This window comes from Heptranchias perlo, chromosome 17 (assembly GCF_035084215.1).
Source record: "Heptranchias perlo isolate sHepPer1 chromosome 17, sHepPer1.hap1, whole genome shotgun sequence".
Taxonomy (NCBI): Eukaryota; Metazoa; Chordata; class Chondrichthyes; order Hexanchiformes; family Hexanchidae; genus Heptranchias; species Heptranchias perlo.
Genome location: NC_090341.1, coordinates 48,671,324 through 48,690,881, shown reverse-complemented (window position 1 = coordinate 48,690,881; position 19,558 = coordinate 48,671,324). Strand labels below are relative to the sequence as shown.

The 19,558-nt window shown below is 43.4% G+C and overlaps 1 protein-coding gene across 4 annotated transcripts in view; it reads right to left on the bottom strand.

Annotated features, from left to right (window-relative positions):
* The window catches only part of LOC137334288 (tumor suppressor candidate 2-like), a 52,926-nt gene that overhangs the window by 24,893 nt on the left and 8,475 nt on the right, over positions 1–19,558 (bottom strand). For 2 of the 4 annotated variants that reach the window (XM_067998960.1, XM_067998961.1), the window contains exons 2-3: positions 12,092–12,191; positions 10,929–11,049 (exon numbers count right to left, since the gene is read on the bottom strand). In XM_067998960.1, coding sequence (XP_067855061.1) covers positions 10,929–11,049; positions 12,092–12,108 — 138 coding nt within the window. In that variant the 5' untranslated portion in view covers positions 12,109–12,191. Of the gene's footprint in view, positions 1–5,175; positions 5,777–10,928; positions 11,050–12,091; positions 12,192–19,558 lie in introns of those variants that run through there. The other 2 variants (XM_067998962.1, XM_067998959.1) reach the window with 2 other exon arrangements.

Here is a 19,558-nt window from a genome sequence, read left to right as displayed (position 1 = left end):
ACACCCTTTTTTGAACAAGGGTGTAACATTTGCAATTCTCCAGTCCTCTGGCACCATCCCCGTATCTAAGGCTGCCAGGAAGATTATGGCCAGTACCTCCGCAATTTCTCCCCTTACTTCCCTCAGCAACCTAGGATGCATCCCATCCGGACCAGGTGACTTATCTATCTGAAGTACAGCTAGCCTTTCTAGTATCTCTTCTTTCTCAATTTTCAGCCCATCCAGTATATCTTCCTTTACTGAAACTCTGGCAACATCTTCTTCCTTGGTAAAGACCAATGCAAAGTACTCAATTAGTACCTCAGCCATGCCCACTGCCTCCATAAGTAGATCTCCTTTATGGTCCCTAATCAGCCCCACCCCTCCTCTTACTACCTGTTTACTGTTGACAAGACTGTGGAAGACTTTTGGATTCCCTTTTATGTTGTCCGCTAGTCTATTCTCATACTCTCTCTTTGCCCCTCTTACTTCCTTTACCACTTTCCCTCTGAACTTCCAAATTCTCTCTGGTTGGCATTTGTGTTATCAACCTGACACCTGTCATATGCTGTTTCATCTTACTCTCTATCTCCTTTGTCATCCAGGAAGCTCTGGCTTCAGTTGCCCTACCTTGCTCCCTCGTTGGAATGTACCTTGTCTGTACCCGAATCATCTCCTCTTTAAAGGCCGCCTACTGTTCAATTATAGTTTTGCCTGCCAATCTTTGATTCCAATTTACCCGGGCCAGATCTGCTCTCATCCCACTGAAATTGGCCCTCCTCCAATTGAGTATTTTTACTTTAGAGTGGTCAGAGTCCTTTTCCATTGCTATTCTATCCTAAACCTTATGATTGCTGCTCCCTAAATGCTCCCCCACTGACACTTGCTCCACTTGGCCCGCCTCATTCCCTAGAATCAAGTCCAGCAATGCCTCCTTCCTCATTGGGCTGGAAACGTACTGGTTAAGAAAGTTATCCTGAACACATTTCAAAAATTCCTTCCCTTTTTTGCCCCTTATATTATTGTTATCCCAGTCTATATTAGGATAGTTGAAATCCCCGTTATCACTACTCTAAGGCTTTTGCACCTCTCTGTAATTTCCTTGCAAATTTGCTCCTATATATCTTTCCCGCTAGCTGGTGACCTATAGAATACACCCAGTAGTGTAATGGCACCTCTATTGTTCCTTAACTCTAACCAAATAGATTCTGTCCTTGACTCCTCCAGGACATCCTCTCGCTCTAGCACTGCAATATTCTCCTTAATCAATACTGCGACCCCACTCCTTTCTTTCCTTCCCTATCATTCCTGAACACCTTGTATCCAGGAATATTTAGTACCCAATCCTGCCCTTTTTTGAGCCAGGTCTCTGTTATCGCCATGATATCGTATTCCCACGTGGTTATTTGTGCCTGCAGCTCACCAACCTTGTTTGCCACGCTTCGTGCATTCACACACATGCACCGCAAACCCATCTTAGACTTTCTCGTACTCTCTCTTGGTTTGACCCCACCTAATACCTTACTATTTCTTACTCTAGCGATATCCTTCTCTCTTGATCATCTGTGCCCCTTGTTTCCCCTTTCCAATGCTACATCCTGGTGCCCATGCCCCTGCCAAATTAGTTTAACCCCCTCTGCCCCCCCCACAGTACTAGCGAACCTCCCCTGTTTACTTTAAAGGTACAAATGCACTAAAACATACCAAGGTCCTTCAGAGGATAAATACCCAAAGGGTACTGGAATAATTAGTTGTACTAAATGGACAGCCAGATGATGTTTTGCCGGGAGTATTTAAAGGTGAGGAGGAAATCGTGGGACTGAGATTTAAGGAGGGAGTTTCAGGTAGGATCAAGACAACCCAAAGTTATTCATCCAAGTGAGCAATGTTTTGGCAGAGGAATGCATGGGATAGTGTTAGAAGACCATCATGCAGGTAGGGTATAGAGCTGTGGGAGGTTGTGTATGTAACTAATGACTGTGTGTTTGTGTGTGTGTGTGTGTTTTGGAGATTGTCATGTGACTAACAGCTTAGTTGCTGGCAAGGCCAGCATTTATTGCCCATCCCTAGTTGCCTATACTGAGTGGCTTGCTAGGCCATTTCAGAGGGCAGTGAAGAATCAACCACGTTGGTGTGGGACTGGAGTCGCATATAGGACATTGGTGAAGCAGTTGGGTTGATGTATTCTTAACCTGAGTTTTGTGTGTCATGACTCATTTTCTCCCTTATGGCAAATATTTTTAGTTTACTCTGGTCTACAATTGATATTCCACCAAGTTGGCAGTGAGAATCTATCCACCAGATTACCACTATAGAGTAAGTGATCCTATGTATAATAAGAGGGGGGGGAGGGGTGGAGACAAGGCCTGCTAATTGGGAACTCTGCAAGACATACGGCTGAACTTGTTAAGTTTGAATGACCATGGTGAGCAGGATCTTATGGGTTACAGATAATCTCCCACTCCTTTAGAACTACGGATGCAACAAAATCATTATTGCAACTAGCAGTATGTCTGAGCCTAAGGTAGCACAGAAGCTAGCTGGTTTGAGTGCACTACTGTATTAAGCATTTAAATTGCCCGTGGCAGGATCTGTTCAAACTTTTTTGATTAAAAGAAAATTACAGCATACTTGTGTCAGGTGTTAAAAATGTATCTTTTGTTGCGGTTTAGAGAGGATTTGCTCCAGTCACTGTCAATGCATTAGGAAAGAATGTGTGTATGACAGCACTACACACAAGCACCAAAGGAATTTTTTCCACTCTCTCCTCTAACCTCAGAGGGAGGGAACAGACTCAAACTAGGTACTCATTACATGGCAGTACACCAACGACCTTTGTACCACCTCAGCCAATTTTGCCACAGATTTCTCACGTTTTTGTTGCATTAATATTGACATGAAGTACATCGTCATCAATTGTGCCCAGAATACTTGGCCTGAAAATAGTTCACTTCTATCCAGCCTTCATAGCTGGCTAGGAGTTTCATGGTAATTTCTCACAGCCCTTTCGATTAATTTATTGCTGCCTGCCTGCCTTTGAGACTTTCTGGACAAGCTGGAAGGTAACCAACCCTTTCAAAATGATTTGAGTGCTTGAACTCCTTAGATCTTTTGGCATTGTTCTACATTGACCTCATTATTATTCATGGTGAAATGGAGGGAAACTTATACATTACTCTTGGTGTTCAACAGCAGCCTATTGGTGCCTGGACTTGGGCATACTGTACTTTTTTGGAATGATGCAGGAAACCTAGTGCAGATGTGCTTTTGGTGCATTTAGTGAAACTGAAGCAAATATAGCAAGCATTATATGCAATGATCATGTCAATGATTGTTAATGGACTGTTGCATTCTGCACAATATTTAAATATCTTGCTGTCACAAGTAGGGCAGCAGTTTATTTTGATGCATAAAGTGTATTGCACAGGTCAGTACCAAAGAGTGCAGTGTAGAACCACAGGACAGCTAAAGCCACACTTGTGTAAAACTCCAATTTGAGCTTTTGCCCTCTTTATATGCTTATTGTAGTGTGTTTCCACCTTCATTTGCTTTCTGTATGGTGAACTATGCTTGGCTGTTGCTTTCTCCCCCTGCCCTGGAGATAAACCTGCAGACAGTTTGATGGAGTTGATTTCATTTTACTGTGTTTCTTGTACGCTTAATACAGATAGCCTTTTCTCTTGCTATTTCCTGTATGTTCAGTGACTAGTGCTGACTGGTACCAATGCCTTAAATTTCCAGGTCCCCTGCAAATGAAAGGTCCAGAAACTGGTTGGCTTTGAGAACGGAAAATATTTACCTGACTACAAATATTAAGCCAACCTACACTTTTAGAAACAGTTTGGCCCAGTTTTGGTACTGAGAAGTTCTTCAAAATGAACTTATTCTTCAGAAGGGGGAAAATTAATCTGCCTTTATAACTGTACTATGCAGGATACCTGCAGCACCATCTATTACAATACTTTCATTTGCAAGCATTTTACCTTCAGTGAGGGTAGCAGGCTTCATGAAGAATTTCACTTTAAATGTGTGACCAAAAATATTCAAGTCTTTTGTCCTTGGTTTCTCTCTTTTCAGTATGAAGTTCTTAAAATAGCAGTGACTAGAGGCTGCACATCATTAATCTAATGTATTTGTCCTTAGTCAAATTGCATGGTGTTGGCTGTAATGAGACAAAATGGCCTTAATATGCAAATATTTCAGTTGCAACCTTGTTTGCCCATATGTGCACTGAACACTTTGAGACACCAGCCATCTTTGAATCCCCACTGTGATTGACAACTTTAACTGTGAAATGTACCTTTTGCATCTGGTGCAGGGGTTGATTGACAGTTCCTTGCCCAGGCCAAGAGATGCATGGCTGCTTTCTGCTAGGTTAGCAGCTCATATTTTCATTTCCCCATCAGTGGACCAAGTAGACAATCTCACATTGTTAAGAGATGGCTTGGGGTTCAATGCTACTAGGAGGTAGCAAATTGTCACATTTAGTTTGTGAACAGGAGTTAAATGTTGTAGCCAATGCTGATTTTTGTTACTGTAGTATCTACTTTTGGTGAACCTGTCAGTGATATTTCTTCCATTATCTGAATAACTAGATGAGAAGTTGTCATTTCCAGTAAGCAGTTTACAGTGACAAGGGTTTCAGTCCTGCCCTGCTCAATGCTACATTGCCGGATATTGTGCATATTAGGTCACAGTTAGGTTCACACAAATGGTCCTTCAGGTCGAACACAAAAGAATTATCTGGTGAGCACACAGAAATCATAATGGGTTCCAGCCAATAATCATACTGCAAAGAGCTCACGTGACTAAATCATTTCCATCCCATGATTTCTAACCTATACAAGAGGAGGAAGGTCCCACATGTTTTGTACCAAACTAGTTGATCTCAGCCAGGGCAAGTGTAGAGATGCTACAATTAGCTCTGGGGAGGGGGGGGGGGGGAGAAGAGGAGGGAAGAGAGCCAGAATTTCCTCTCCTGATTACTATTCAGTGACCATGGAGAGTGCGAGGACATGATTGAGCTTGGCTGCTTTCAGGATCTTTTCTATCCTGCTTGCTCTAGATTTCCACCGTCTTGGCTCACTTATGGGGTTGTGGCCATTGATGCAAATGACTCCCTTTTAGAAGGGAAGAGGAGGCTACAGTATATACACCACTTTCCCCTCGTGGTATTCAAGAACAAGATACACAAAATTCAGAGACTCACTGGGAATTTTTATTATACGGAATGAGAAAATTAAAACACGTGAACAAAAAAAGTCATTCATAAATAACAAAACCTTGCAACTAATCAACTTTCATAGATATGCCATTATATTTACTGCTGATCACTGTGCAGATGTGTATATACAGAACACAAATGTTTAAATACCCCTGATGACTGCATTAAATTATTAAAGCTGCTATTTACATTGTTTTTAAACATAGGTCACAGTAATCTAACACAATTACTTAAAACAGCACAAGAGTTCTCCTAGTGTACATGTGTACTGTGACTGGGCTTATAAATGAATTAGGATAAATTTTCAACAGATTACTCTATAGACATTGATATAGAGGGAACGTTTGAGAGTTTGGCTTGTAGCAGAAAAACTACACGCAAATGAAACAGACACCACACGCTCATTGGGCCAGTCACCACCGACGAAATGAAGGACCAAGGAGGGTTCAGCATCTGGCAGTCACCTATAGTGCATCAGTCTTATTCTGATGGAAACGTCCATTTCGGTCACACCTCACATAAAACCACTGGGAAATCCACATGGATTCGCGGATGGTCCAGTTTAACCATCCCCTGTCAAAACAATGAACATAGATCAGCCAATTGAGGGGGAGGGGGGGGGGAAAAGAGCATCCAGTATGTTTATGGACTATTCAACACATTGCTACCAATTCTACTGTATTTAGTGTTGTACCAATGCATGTCCTGTGATGTTCTGAAATGAAGATTCCAAATTGCTCTGACCACTACCACCTGTAATCATCTACACTTGGCATTATGGAGCTCAAACTGTCTTCTTAATTGGATAGCTTTCGAAGAGCTGGCAGAGGCACAACGGCCTCCTTCTGTGCTGTATGATTCGCCACACAGCCCATATTTGGAAAGATAAGTTCCACAATTGCACTGTTGGGTGGCTTGAGCACTTCAAATGCATATAGTGCAAAACGTTTACAGAAATTCTGATAATACTGGCATGGGGGGGGGGGGGGGGGGTGGGGAAGAACAGTGAAACCATTTATGACGTTGCACTATAGAATGATGGAATGGTTACAGCACGGAGGGCGGCCATTCGGCCCGTTGAGCCTATGCTGGCTCTCTGCAAGAGCAATCCAACTAGTCCCACTCCCCCGCCCTTTCCCTGTAGCCCTGCAAATTTTTTCCCTTCAAGTACTTATCCAATTCCCTTTTGAAGGCCACAATTGAATCTGCCTCCACCAGCCCTTTTGGCAGTGTATTCCAGATCATAACCACTCGCTGTGTAAAAAAGTTTCTCATGTCACCTTTGGTTCTTTTGCCAATCACCTTAAATCTATGTCCTCTGGTTCTTGACCATTCCATCAATGGGAACAGTTTCTATCTACTCTGTCTAAACCCCTCATGATTTTGGATACCTCTATCAAATCTCCTTTCAACCTTCTCTGCTCTAAGAACAACCCCCAGCTTCTCCAGTCTATCCACGTAACTGAAGACCTTCATCCCTGGAACCATTCTAGTAAATCTCTTCTGCACCATCTCTAAGGCCTTCACATCTTTCCTGAAGTGCGGTGCCTAGAACTGGACACAATACTCCAGTTGTGGCTGAGCCAGTGATTATTATAAATGTTCATCATAACTTCCTTGCATTTGTACTCTATGCCTCTATTTATAAAGCCCAGGATTCCGTATGCTTTCTTAACCGCTTTTTCAACCTGCCCTGCCGCCTTCAATGACTTGTGCACATATACCCCCAGATCCCTCTGTTCCTGTACCCCTTTTAGAATTGTACTATTTAGTTTATATTGCCTCGCCTAGTTCTTCCTACCAAAATGTATCACTTCGCTTTTCTCTGCATTAAATTTCATCTGCCATGTGTCCGTCCATTCCACAAGCCTGTCTACGTCTTCTTGAAGTCTATTACTATCCTCCTCACTGTTTACTACCCTTCCAAGTTGTGTTATCTGCAAATTTTGAAATTGTGCCCTGTACACCCAAGTCCAAGTCATTGATATACATCAAGAAAAGCAGTGGTACCGACCCCTGGGGAACAACACCGTAAACCTCTCTCCAGTCCCGAAAACAACCATTCACCAGTATTTTCTGCGTCCTGTCACTTAGCCAATTTTGTATCCGTGCTGCCACTGCCCCTTTTATTACACCAGATCAAGAACAAAGAAAACTGTTCCTGTAATTGATCATCAGACCAACATTGGCGTACTTCGATTGCTATTATGGAAACTGGGAGAGGGAAGAGAAACAAGCTTCAGTTGTTGAGGAATGTTTCCCTTTAAGATGTAGTGCAAACTAGCCCTTTCCACATTATCACCATTTTCACTTTTAGTTAAAAATCTGAAAAATATTTTAACAAGAAGTATGCAATGTAGAAGTTCATTGAAGTTTTTTTTGGATGATTCAAAATATCCATTAAAAAGACTCCAAACAGTCATGACTAGGTGTCTACCCAAGACATTAATGAGTAGGTGTAATATATTTGAACTTTCAAAAGGCCTTCAATAAAGGTACCACATAGTAGAATCATGACTAAGGTCAGGGCATGTGGAGTCAGGGGACAAGTAGCAGAATGGATAGCAAGCTGGCTACAAAACAGAAAACAGAGAGTAGGGTTAAAGGTAGTTACTCAGACTGGCAAAAGGGAAGTAGTGTTCCACAAGGATCTGTGCTGGGACCACTGTTGTTCACTATTTACATAAACAATTTGGACTCGGAAATCAGAAGTACAATTTCAAAATTTGCAGATGACACCAAATGGGGGGGGGGGGGGTATAATTAATACCGAGAAGGACTGAAACAAAATACAGGAACACATGAATAAACTTGCAGAATGGGCGTGTAATTGGCAAATGAATTTTAATATAGGTGTGAGGTATCACATTTTGGTAGGAAGAATAAGAGTGCCACATACTGCTTGGATAATAACAGTCTGAATGGGGCAGAGGAGCAGAGGGATTGGGGGTACAGATACACAAATCACAAAGTAGCGACGCAGGTTAATAAGGCCATTAAAAAAAAGCAAACCAAGCACTGGGGTTCATTTTTAGAGGGATAGAATTGAAAAGCAGAAAAGTTATGTTAAACTTGTATAGAACCATGGTTAGACCACACTTGGAGTATTGTGAACAGTTCTGGTCTCCATATTATTACAAGGATATAGAAGCACTGGAGCAAGTGCAAAACAGATTTACTAGGATGATACCAGAACAGAGGTTATGCGTATCAGGAAAGATTGAGCAGGCTGGGGCTCTTTTCTCTAGAAGAGAAATGAGAGGTGACCTAATAGAGATCTTTACATCTACCCTTTCAAACCCTTTCATAATTTTAGAGAAGATGTTTCCACTTGCAGGGGAGACCAGAACTAGGGGCCATAATATAAGATAGTCACTAATAAATCCAATAGGGAATTAAGGAGAAACTTCTTTACCCAGAGTGGTTAGAATGTGGAACTCATTACCACAAGGAGTAGTTGAGGCGACTAGCATAGCATTTAAGGGGAAGCTAGATAAAAACATGAGGGAGAAAGGAATAGAAGGATATGTTGATAGGGTTAGACGAAGTAGGGAGGAGGCTCGTGTGGAGCATAAACACAGGCATGAACCTGATGGGCTGAATGGCCTGTTTCTGTGCTGTACATTCTAAGTAATTCGATGTAATTAATCTCCCCTTTCTTTCAGAAACTGGTGGATTTCCAGTATTTCAAGTTTTGATTGCAGTCCTCAGTCCAACCACTGGTCTTTATCAAGTTAGCTTGGCAGTGGTTGTGTGTCATAAGATTATTGGTCAGTGCTCTCACTTCTGACCAACAGCCAGTGACTCCTGTTTAAGGTGCACGAGAATAGGATAGATGAAGGGCCCATGGTGAATTTCCCTGCCAGAACTCACTGTCTAGCCTTACACATAACAAATGGACACTGGGAAGTAGTACTATCACCACAAATGGAATTATATCCCAGTCATCACATGCAACTCAGAGGGAGCATGAGAGGAAGAATGTATGTTACTGGTTGGGACTGGCATGCAGACATCACGACTTTGCCGGCAGCTACTGCAGACTCGAAGCTTATTTCTTTCATCTAGCTTCAGAATCGTAAGATAGATACTGAGGAATTAGAACCACGTGGTTGGTGTAGACTCAAGGATGAAAACTTCCACGTGGAGCACCACAATAACTTGTCTGCTCCACAAGGAACATATCAAAATGGCACGGCACTTTGTCCAGAAAGAAAGACCTGGCATTTGCAAAGTTCTATTTCACTTTCTCTCTCCTTGTCTTCCCAAGAAGTCAATGAATCTTGCCTGGTACAATTCCATGGTCCAGTAGCGTTCAGGTACCTCACTCAAATGGCCATTCTTCATACGGCCCAGGTAGGAGTTTAGTGGTCTATTTGACCACTGGAGGTAGAAGAAGGACTTCACTGCCATGCCCAATCTCACAACATTCACTCACAATAGCAAGGATCATTGGATAGTAGGCAGGAATCAGAATTTTACAGCAAAGGAAACCCCAGCCGTTCACCCCATCACAACTGTGCCAGCTGACTGAAGGAACTGTCTACTTAGTCTCGTTCCCTTCTCCATTCCTTATGCCCTTTTAAATTTTTATTTTTCAAATGGTTATCCACTTCCCTTTAAAAATATATTAAAAAATGGATTCTGTCTCTACCACTGTTTCTGATATGGCAATCCACATCCTAACTACCTTTTGTGTAAAAAGAATTTCTTGGCCCTCCCTTTGTTCTAGTTTCCGATTCACCAGGCAGCGGAGTTTCTCCCTATTCGCCTGTTTGAAACCCCCTCAATCGTGAGCACCTTTACAGATCTCCTCTTAACAGTCTCTCCTCAATCTCTCATCCCTGCTACGATCTTAGTGAATCCCTTCTGCAGCTTCCCCATGGCCTTCACATCCTTCTGGTAGAACTGGCAACCTCGGCCGATTTTTCCACCTCCAGGGGTAGTGTGACTAATTGTAGAGCCCCGACTACCACAACAGGTTAGTAGAACAGCTAACGTAGCATGTATTAGGGATCAAACTGGAGAAACTCACTGGTCTGTATGGCCCAGTACAATACAGGGCAGTGCATTCTACGGGAGAGCTTAAGTTCCAATTTAACAGGACCTCAGAAGTTTGAGAAGGACTATCAAATTTGAAAAACTGAAAAGAGTCAGTCTCCGAGGCCAATTTTAGTGCCCCAAATGCGAAACTGTCAAGATTGGACAGTTCACTAACAGGTTATTTCTACTGAAGATGGAAGACAATGACTGGGTATCACTCGCTACATTAACTAGAAAACAGAGTGCTGAAGGTGTGGAAATAGACAACAGCCTTTTGTCTCCCTCACCCTCTCAAATGGAACAAGTTGAAAAGATTTGTTTTGGAAAGATTAGTGTTAGTTTAGCTCAGTTGGTACCACTCTCTTGTGGGTCAGGAAGTTATGGGTTTAAGTATCACAGCAGGAAGGCAGCACATAATCTAGGTGGACATTCCACTGCCATACTGAAGGAATGCTGTAGTCCAATTATTGTGGAATACTACTTGCACAGAATGGTCACCGTACTTAGCTACATAACAGCAGTCAGCGCACTCGGTTAGGTGAACGGGTTTGAGGCATTTCAACATAGAAAATATAAATGCATCCATTCTTTATTCGACTGGAGGTAAGCCAGTCCTCCTCTGCCCTAAGAAAATAAAAGGGCATCCAAATTTTTAAAAGTGCAGCGCCTGTCTGTCTCTCACCTGAGGTATTAAATTTTTATGAATTCTTTTCAGTTTTGCTTTTTTCCTTCCATTCTTTGTGACAAACGTTTCTTCGTAGAATTCATGAGCCAAATCACCATCTTCATCATAGTACATCGAGCTGCAAGGGCAAAAAAAAAAATCTTAGCTAAGCTGTGAACAAATATGTAGTCTCGCTCTGTAGCTACATGCTATTAAATGAACATTTGTTAAATGACCTACAGCTGAAAATCCAAAACTCTCCCTTTCTGTATTCACAGATGATCTCCCTTTTAAATAAAAAAAAAATGCTGCTATTATTACATTTTGTTTGTTGGGCCCACTATGAAAGGCCTATGAAAGTGCCTTTGCATCTAAGCATGGCAAGCCTCTTGAGTAATTATGTGTAGCAAACAGAAACATACTACTGCTACTATGAAAACAGAAAACTCCCTCCAGAATGGGTTCGGTATGTTTGCTTTGGAAAGTGTGCAATCAGAAAAAAAAACTAAGAGGTACTGATCTTGATACAAGGTTTGGTGATCATTTCTAAAGTACTACTATAGGTGTGCTATAGTTCATGGGCTGAATGCCCAAGCTAATTGAAGTCCTGATCCCCTGGGAATATTACCAGCTCTCCTGGTGGCCTTACAGGGATGTCAGCTCAATTATAAAAGAAGAATGGTGATGCGTTTGCTAGGTTCTTTGAATTACAAATGTAATAGATCTTTGTAACCAAATCATCTATGCATTCATGTTACGCAGGTTGGTTTACTGACTGAACTTTTGTCATATGGAATATTTTCAGAAATAAGGTTACAAAATCTAGATTTTAATATACTTAGTTTCAAGTTTTGCATTTCCATACTTTGCTAAGTGACACCAAATTCCAACGACTGAACTGTTTGGAATTTCTTTTCATCATAATTAAAAAGGCAATCCCAGGGGCCTGATGAGTAATGGTACGATTCACTGTAGTATTCACGCCAACCAGAATGTCCCAGATTAGACTCCTAGTCTGTGTTGAGTTAACTGATTTTGGGGGAAAAAAAATCAGCCAGATTTCTGCTCCCAACTGCTATCCAGTTACTTATACTGACGAGTGCATGTACTGGATACCAGATGAGGACAGGATCAGGCTTGCCTGTGATACCCTCCACGGTTGAATAGCCTGGAACACTCACTGTCTAGGCTCACACATGAAGAATGGCCACTTTGGCGATGGCTGCCAGCACTCATTGAACCGCGCCCATCAAGAGTTAGCACCTTCAGGAGGGAAGAAAACTGGAAGGAAAATTAGGGAAAAGAACATTTCTTAAATAAAAATACTCAAAGATGTTGTAACAAACAGATGTTAAAAACCTAATATATAGTCAGATTCCCCAGGATTTCACTGACTTTAGGTCGTGTTGTACTTAAGTTGGTTCACGCCTCAGGATGTATTAGATTATCTATTTGACGTCAAACGTGAGACAGGTGTTTAGATGAAAGAGGGGTTGTTCTGAAATCTGACCAAACTGAGTTAATATGCACTGCTCCTATAGCTGTACAACAAATTTAAGTTAGTCTCTGCAGCACAAATATAGATGAGCTACAAGTCACTTAGCACGAAGTGACTGGATAATTAACTGAAATACACATGCAAGTAAACAAATCTCATTACTGAGGTGCACTTCATATTTGACACCTCGGTCACAATGACCCAATTTCAAACGCTGGAGTCCAAGTTACTTCATCGTCGCTGGGTCAAAATCCTGGAACTCCCTACCTAACAGCACTGTGGGAGTACATTCACCACACGGACTGCAGCGGTTCAAGGCAGCCGCTCACCACCACCTTCTCGAGGGCAATTAGCGATGGGCAATAAATGCTGGCCTTGCCAGCGACGCCCACATCCCATGAATTCATTTTAAAAAGTTGCAAATGTTGCCTAGTGTCAGGGTTCAAAATTGTTATAACAGTGACTTCGACACAAGTGATTTTAATGTACTTTGGGCAGAAGGTTGCCTGGTAGGGAGTTTACCCAGACATCTCCAAATGGGTTGGCCGTCCATAGGCAGACAGGAGGCAATTTAAATGCAGGATGGGCAGTTGTTTTGCACACATCCTAAACAATAGCCCAACTATTAGCAACATCTGGTCATTCAGGATACATCTAGCACCTTGCTTTTAAAAAAAATTTATTCATGGGATGTGGGCGTTGCTGGCAAGGCCAACATATATTGCCCATCCCTAATTGCCTTTGAGAAGGTGGTGGTGAGCCGCCTTCTTAAACTGCTGCAGTTCGTGTGAAGGTAATCCCACAGTGCTGTTAGGTAGGGAGTTCCAGGATTTTGACCCAACGACAGTGAGGTAACGACGATATATTTCCAAGTCAGGATGGTATGTGACTTGGAGGGGAACGTGCAGGTGGGGTTGTTCCCATGCGCCTGCTGCCCTTGTCCTTCTAGGCAGTACAGGGCGTGGAGTTTGGGATGTGCTGTCGAAGAAGCCATGGTGAGTTGCTGCAGTGCATCCTGTAGATGGTACATACTGCAGCCACGGTGCGCCAGTGGTGGAGGGAGTGAAAGTTCAGGGCGGTGGATGGGGTGCCAATCAAGCGGGCTGCTTTGGCCTGGATGGTGTTGAGCTTAAGTGTTGTTGGAGCTGCACTCATACAGGCAAGTGGAGAGTATTCTATCACACTCCTGACTTGTGCCTTGTAGATGGTAGTCAGGAGGTGAGTCACTCACTGCACAATACGCAGCCTCTGACCTGCTCCTGCAGCCACAGTATTTTTGCGGATGGTCCAGTTTAGTTTCTGGTCAAAGGATGTTGATGGTGGGGGATTCGGCGATCGTAATGCCGTTGAATATCAAGGGGAGGTGGCTGGACTCTTTCTTGTTGGAGATGCTCATTGCCTGGCACTTGTCTGGTGCGAATATTACTTGCCACTTATCAGTCCAATCCTGGATGTTGTCCAGGTCTTACTGCATGCAGCCACGGACTGCTTCATTATTTGAGGGGTTGCAAATGGAGCTGAACACTGCAATCATCAGCGAACATCCCCATTTCTGACCTTATGATGGAGGAAAAGTCATTGATGAAGCAGCTGAAGATGGTTGGGCCTAGGACACTGCCCTGAGGAATTCCTGCAGTAATGTCCTGGGGTTGAGATGATTGGCTTCCAACAACCACTACCATCTTCCTTTGTGCTAGGTATGACTCCAGCCATTGGAGAGTTTTCCCCGATTCCCACTGACTTCAATTTTACTAGAGCTCCTTGTTGCCACACTCGGTCAAATGCTGCCTTGATGTCAAGGGCAGTCACTCTTGCCTCACCTTTGGAATTCAGCTCTTTTGTCCATGTCTGGACCAAGGCTTGTAACGAGGTCTGGAGCCGAGCGGTCCTGGTGGAACCCAAACTGAGCACTTTGAGCAGGTTATTGGTGAGTAAGTGCCGCTTGATAGCACTGTCGACGACACCTTCCATCACTTTGCTGATGATTGAGAGTAGGCTGAAAGGGCTGTAGTTGGCCGGATTGGATTTGTCCTGCTTTTTGTGGACAGGACACACCTGGGCAATTTTCCACATTGTCGGGTAGATGCCAGTGTTGTAGCTGTATTGGAACAGTTTGGCTAGAGGGGGCGTGGCTAATTCTGGAGCACAAATCTTCAACACTACTGCCGTGTTGCTGTCGGGGCCCATACCCTTTGCTGTATCCAGTGCACTCAGCCATTTCTTGATATCATGTGGGGTGAATCGAATTGGCTGAAGACTGGCTTCTGTGATGGTGAGGGTCTCGGGAGGAGGCCAAGTGGTGTTGACAAACTTCTTTAATTGTGGCCGATCTTTAAAGAGAGACTTTTTAAGAATTAACAGACATCAGAAGTCACTCAGCTAAGGCAGCAGGTGAAGTGAAAAAGTAGGAAAGCAGGAGCAAGGCAGAAGATGGCAGAGCACATCTATCTTTCCATGTTAAGCAATCCCCCAAATCATAGAATCTTACAGCACAGGTGGCCATTCGGCCCATCATGCCCATGGCAGCTCTCTGAAAGAGCTATCCAATTAGTCCCACTCCCCTGGTCTTTCCCTACAGGCCTGCAATTTTCTCACCTTTAAGTATTTATCCAATTCCCTTTTGAAAGTTACTATTGAATCTGCTTCCATCACCCTTTCAGGCAATGCATTCCAGATCATAACCGCATGCATAAAAAAAATTCTCATCTTACCTCTGGCTCTTTTTACAAATTACCTTAAATCTGTGTTCTCTGGTTACCAGATCCTTCTGCCAGTGAAAACAGTTTCTCCTTATTTACTCAATCAAAACCCTTCATGTTTTTGAATGCCTCTATTAAATCTCCCCAAAACCATCTCTGCTCCAAGAACAATCCCAGCTTCTCCACTCTCTCTACGTATCTGTAACTGGCCAAGTATAGATGTGTGCATTTTTGTAACAGTATGTGGAACTGTACCAAGTGACTTTCAGCATACTCAGTGCGCTGCATGTTTTGGCTACCATGGAATAAAGCAGTTTACGAACTGAACTAAATGATGCCTCATTTAGCCTTAACTCATTCTGCCTTCGTAGAGATTAAAGGAGCACATGTGCTTAAGATGTGGGGATTGGGTCCAGATCACTGTTACACTCATGGGCCCTGGTACTAGACTAGCAGCTATACAGCAGTGGCAGTCAACTTCCGTAAAAAAAAATAAACAGGCAACCAGACCACTTAAGGAAACAACTGACAACTGAACTCGAGTAGATACCTGCGGCAGACCCGAATTTGCAACACCTAGCATGCAAGTCACCTATAAAAGTTGATATCACACTTTGGGAGCAGTGAAAATTGACAACTTTGTTAAATTAAGTTTTGAAAATGTTAACAAAAGGATGTAGCATGAAAATGCTTTTCAGTCATGCACAATTTGCCCATCATAGACTCCAGATCAATTTAACGTAATAATCTACAATGTGCCTCAACCTTTTGCATTCACAGATGATACAATCCCATCAAAACTTCAGCTGTATTGGTTAATTAAGTACCCGTTCATCTATGTCTATAATCATAAGCTTTAACCCATTTTTAGATATTAATCCCTCTTAACAGGTACCATTAATTGACTTATTGGGAGACTATTCATTCATCTACTACTCAGCAGGAAACAAAATTCAAAATACTTTTCATCTAACCTCATTTGAGATTTACCAGTTTTGTACTTGCATTATCGTTTTGCAGTCAACAACAACTTGCATTTATATAGCGTCTTTAACATAGTAAAACATCCCATGGCACTTTACAAGAGTGTAATCAGATAAGAACTGACACAGAGCCAAAGGAGACCTTAGGACAGGTGACCAAAAGTATGGTGAAAGAGGTAGGTTTTAAGGAGAGATGGAGAGGCAAAGAGTTGTCAAGAGGGAAATCCAGAGCTTAGGGTGTAAACGGCTGATGACACAGCCGCCAATGGTGGGGTGAAGGAAGTGGGGGATGCACACGAGGCCGGAGTTGGAGAACACAGAGCTCTCTGAGGGTTGAAGGGCTGGAGGAGGTTACAGAGATAGGGAGGGGTGAGGCCATGGAAGGATTTAACACAGGGATGAGAATTTTAAATGTGAGGAGTTGGTGGACTGAGAGCCAATATAAGTCAGCGAGTACAGGGGTGACGGGTGAACGTGACTTGGTGAGAGTTAGGCTACGGGCAGCAGAGTTTTGGATGAGCTTAAGTTTATGGAAGGTGGAAAGTGGAAGCCCAGCTGGAAGAGCATTGGGATTGTCAAGTCTGGGGGTAACAAAGGCACAGATGAGGGTTTCAGCAGCAGACAAGCTGAGGCAGGACTGGAGAAGGGCAATATTATGGAGGTGCAAGTAGATGGTCTTTGTGATGGAAAGAATATGGGGTCAGAAGCTCAGCTCAGGGTGAAAGAGGACACCGAGGTTGTGAGTAGTCTGGTTCACAGCCTGAGATAGTGGCCGGGAATGGAATCGGTGGCTAGGGAACGGACTTTGTGGCAGGGGTCGAAGACAAGTCACATTAAATGCCCTAACATCTACATTATCCATGCCTTTCAGCACGAGTTCAATTCAGTCACACTCTTCTCATAACCTAAGAGCTCCCTCCTTCTTTATGTTGCTCTTCTCTCCATCAACACAGAATGTCACATTGAAGGTGATTACACATAATATTCCAAATGTACTCAGCAAATTATAAAGGATTAAAATAACCTGTTTCAATATATATTCTAATGCAATTATGATGTAACTCAGAACTTGATACTTTGATAACCTCAGATTAGGTAGATACTGCCAAGGCACAGGGACAGTAGTTATGGTACTGGACTAACAACTCAGATGTTGAGATTTAACAATTATAGGTTAGCACCGGAAAAAAAAGACCATTAAAGCTGCCATAAAAACTCAACTGGTTCATTAATGTCCTTCAGGGGAGAGGACCTGCCACTCCTATCACGTCTGGCCTACACGTGATCCTGTCCCGCACTATGTTATTGCCCCTGAAGTGGGCAGGCAAGCCACTTTGTAAAGCAATCGCTAAGGAGGTAGCTCTCCACCACCATCTCAGGACAACTAACAATGGCCATTAAATGTGCCCTTTCCAGTGCTGCCGACATCAAATAAAATAAAACAATGTTTCACTTTTCCAGCAATCAATGCATTTCATACATCAATATGCACGGTTATATTTGCCCACACTAATCCAATTTAAAATAAAAACAATGAGAAAAATAGATCACTATTCTGGCAAAGCTAAGAGTGGTGGCAATGTGCTACAGAGCACGAATAATCAACATAAATAACTGACGCTCCAATGCTCTTATTCCTGCTGCATGGAGATTGTGCAAGGATGTGTGGAGGTCATTTTTGATTAAAAGTGAATGAAATACCTGGAACTCTCAGGTTACAAGACTTCAGACAGGAAACATTAGGGATTTTTTTTAAAGACATTTGGAATACATCTCAACATAGGATCTCCTATAAGTTGGAATCAATTTCATCTAAAGTTCCCTACCATTTCTTATACCTAAACCCAAAGTTCCCTGTTAACTTTAAGCTTCCATCCAAAACTGATTCTGTAAATAATTAACAATGGTACAAGTGGGAAAACCTGCACCACAGCAGAAATGCTCCAGAACTAGCTGCACCTCTAGCCAAGCTGTTCCAGTACAGCTACACCACTGGCATCTACCCGACAATGTGGAAAATTGCCCAGGTAGGTCCTGTCCACAAAAAGCAGGACAAATCCAATCCGGCCAATTACCGCCCCATCAGTGTCCTCTCAATCATCAGTAAAGTGATGGAAGGTGTCGTCGAGAGTGCTATCAAGCGCCACTTACTCACCAATAACCTGCTCACCGATGCTCAGTTTGGGTTCCACCAGGACCACTCGGCTCCAGACCTCATTACAGCCTTGGTCCAAACATGGACAAAAGAGCTGAATTCCAGAGGTGAGGTGAGTGACTGCCCTTGATATCAAGGCAGCATTTGACCGACTGTGGCACCAAGGAGCCCTAATAAAATTGAAGTCAATGGGAATCAGGGGGAAAACTCTCCAGTGGCTGGAGTCATACCTAGCACAAAGGAAGTTGTTGGAGGTCAATCATCTCAGCCCCAGGGCATTGTCCTAGGCCCAACCATCTTTAGCTGCTTCATCAATGACCTTCCCTCCATCATAAGGTCAGAAATGGGGATGTTTGCTGATGATTGCAGTGTTCAGTTCCATTCGCAATCCTTCAAATAATGAAGCAGTCCGTGCCCGCATGCAGCAAGACCCCGACAACATCCAGGCTTGGGCTCATAAGTGGCAAGTAACATTCGTGCCAGGCAATGACCATCTCCAACAAGAGAGTGTCTAACCACCTCCCCTTGACATTCAACGGCATTACCATCGCCGAATCCCCCACCATCAACATCCTGGGGGTCACCATTGACCAGAAGCTTAACTGGACCAGCCACATAAATACTGTGGCTACAAGAGCAGGTCAGAGGCTGGGTATTCTGCAGCAAGTGACTCATCTCCTGACTCCCCAAAGCCTTTCCACCATCTACAAGGCACATGTCAGGAGTGTGACAGAATACTATCCACTTGCCTGGATGAATGCAGCTCCAACAACGCTCAAGAAGCTTGACACCATCCAGGACAAAGCAGCCCGCTTGATTGGCACCCCATCCACCACCCTAAACATTCACTCCCTTCACCACCGGCACACAGTGGCTGCAGTGTGTACCATCTACAGGATGCACTGCAGCAACTTGCCAAGGCTTCTTCGACAGCACCACCCAAACTCGCGACCTCTACCACCTAGAAGGACAAGGGCAGCAGGCCAATGGGAACACCACCACCTGCACGTTCTCCTCCAAGTCACACACCATCCCGACTTGGAAATATATCGCCGTTCCTTCATCGTCACTGGGTCAAAATCCTCAAACTCCCTTCCTAACAGCACTGCGGGAGAACCTTCACCACACGGACTGCAGCGGTTCAAGAAAGCGGCTCACCACCACCTTCTCAAGGGCAATTAGGGATGGGCAATAAATGCTGGCCTCATTAGCGACGCCCACATCCCATGAACGAATAAAAAAAACCACAGCAGACAATGCCACTTATACCGTCTGCAACTGCATTCTAGGAAATGGCAGCTCTTAGCTTTAGA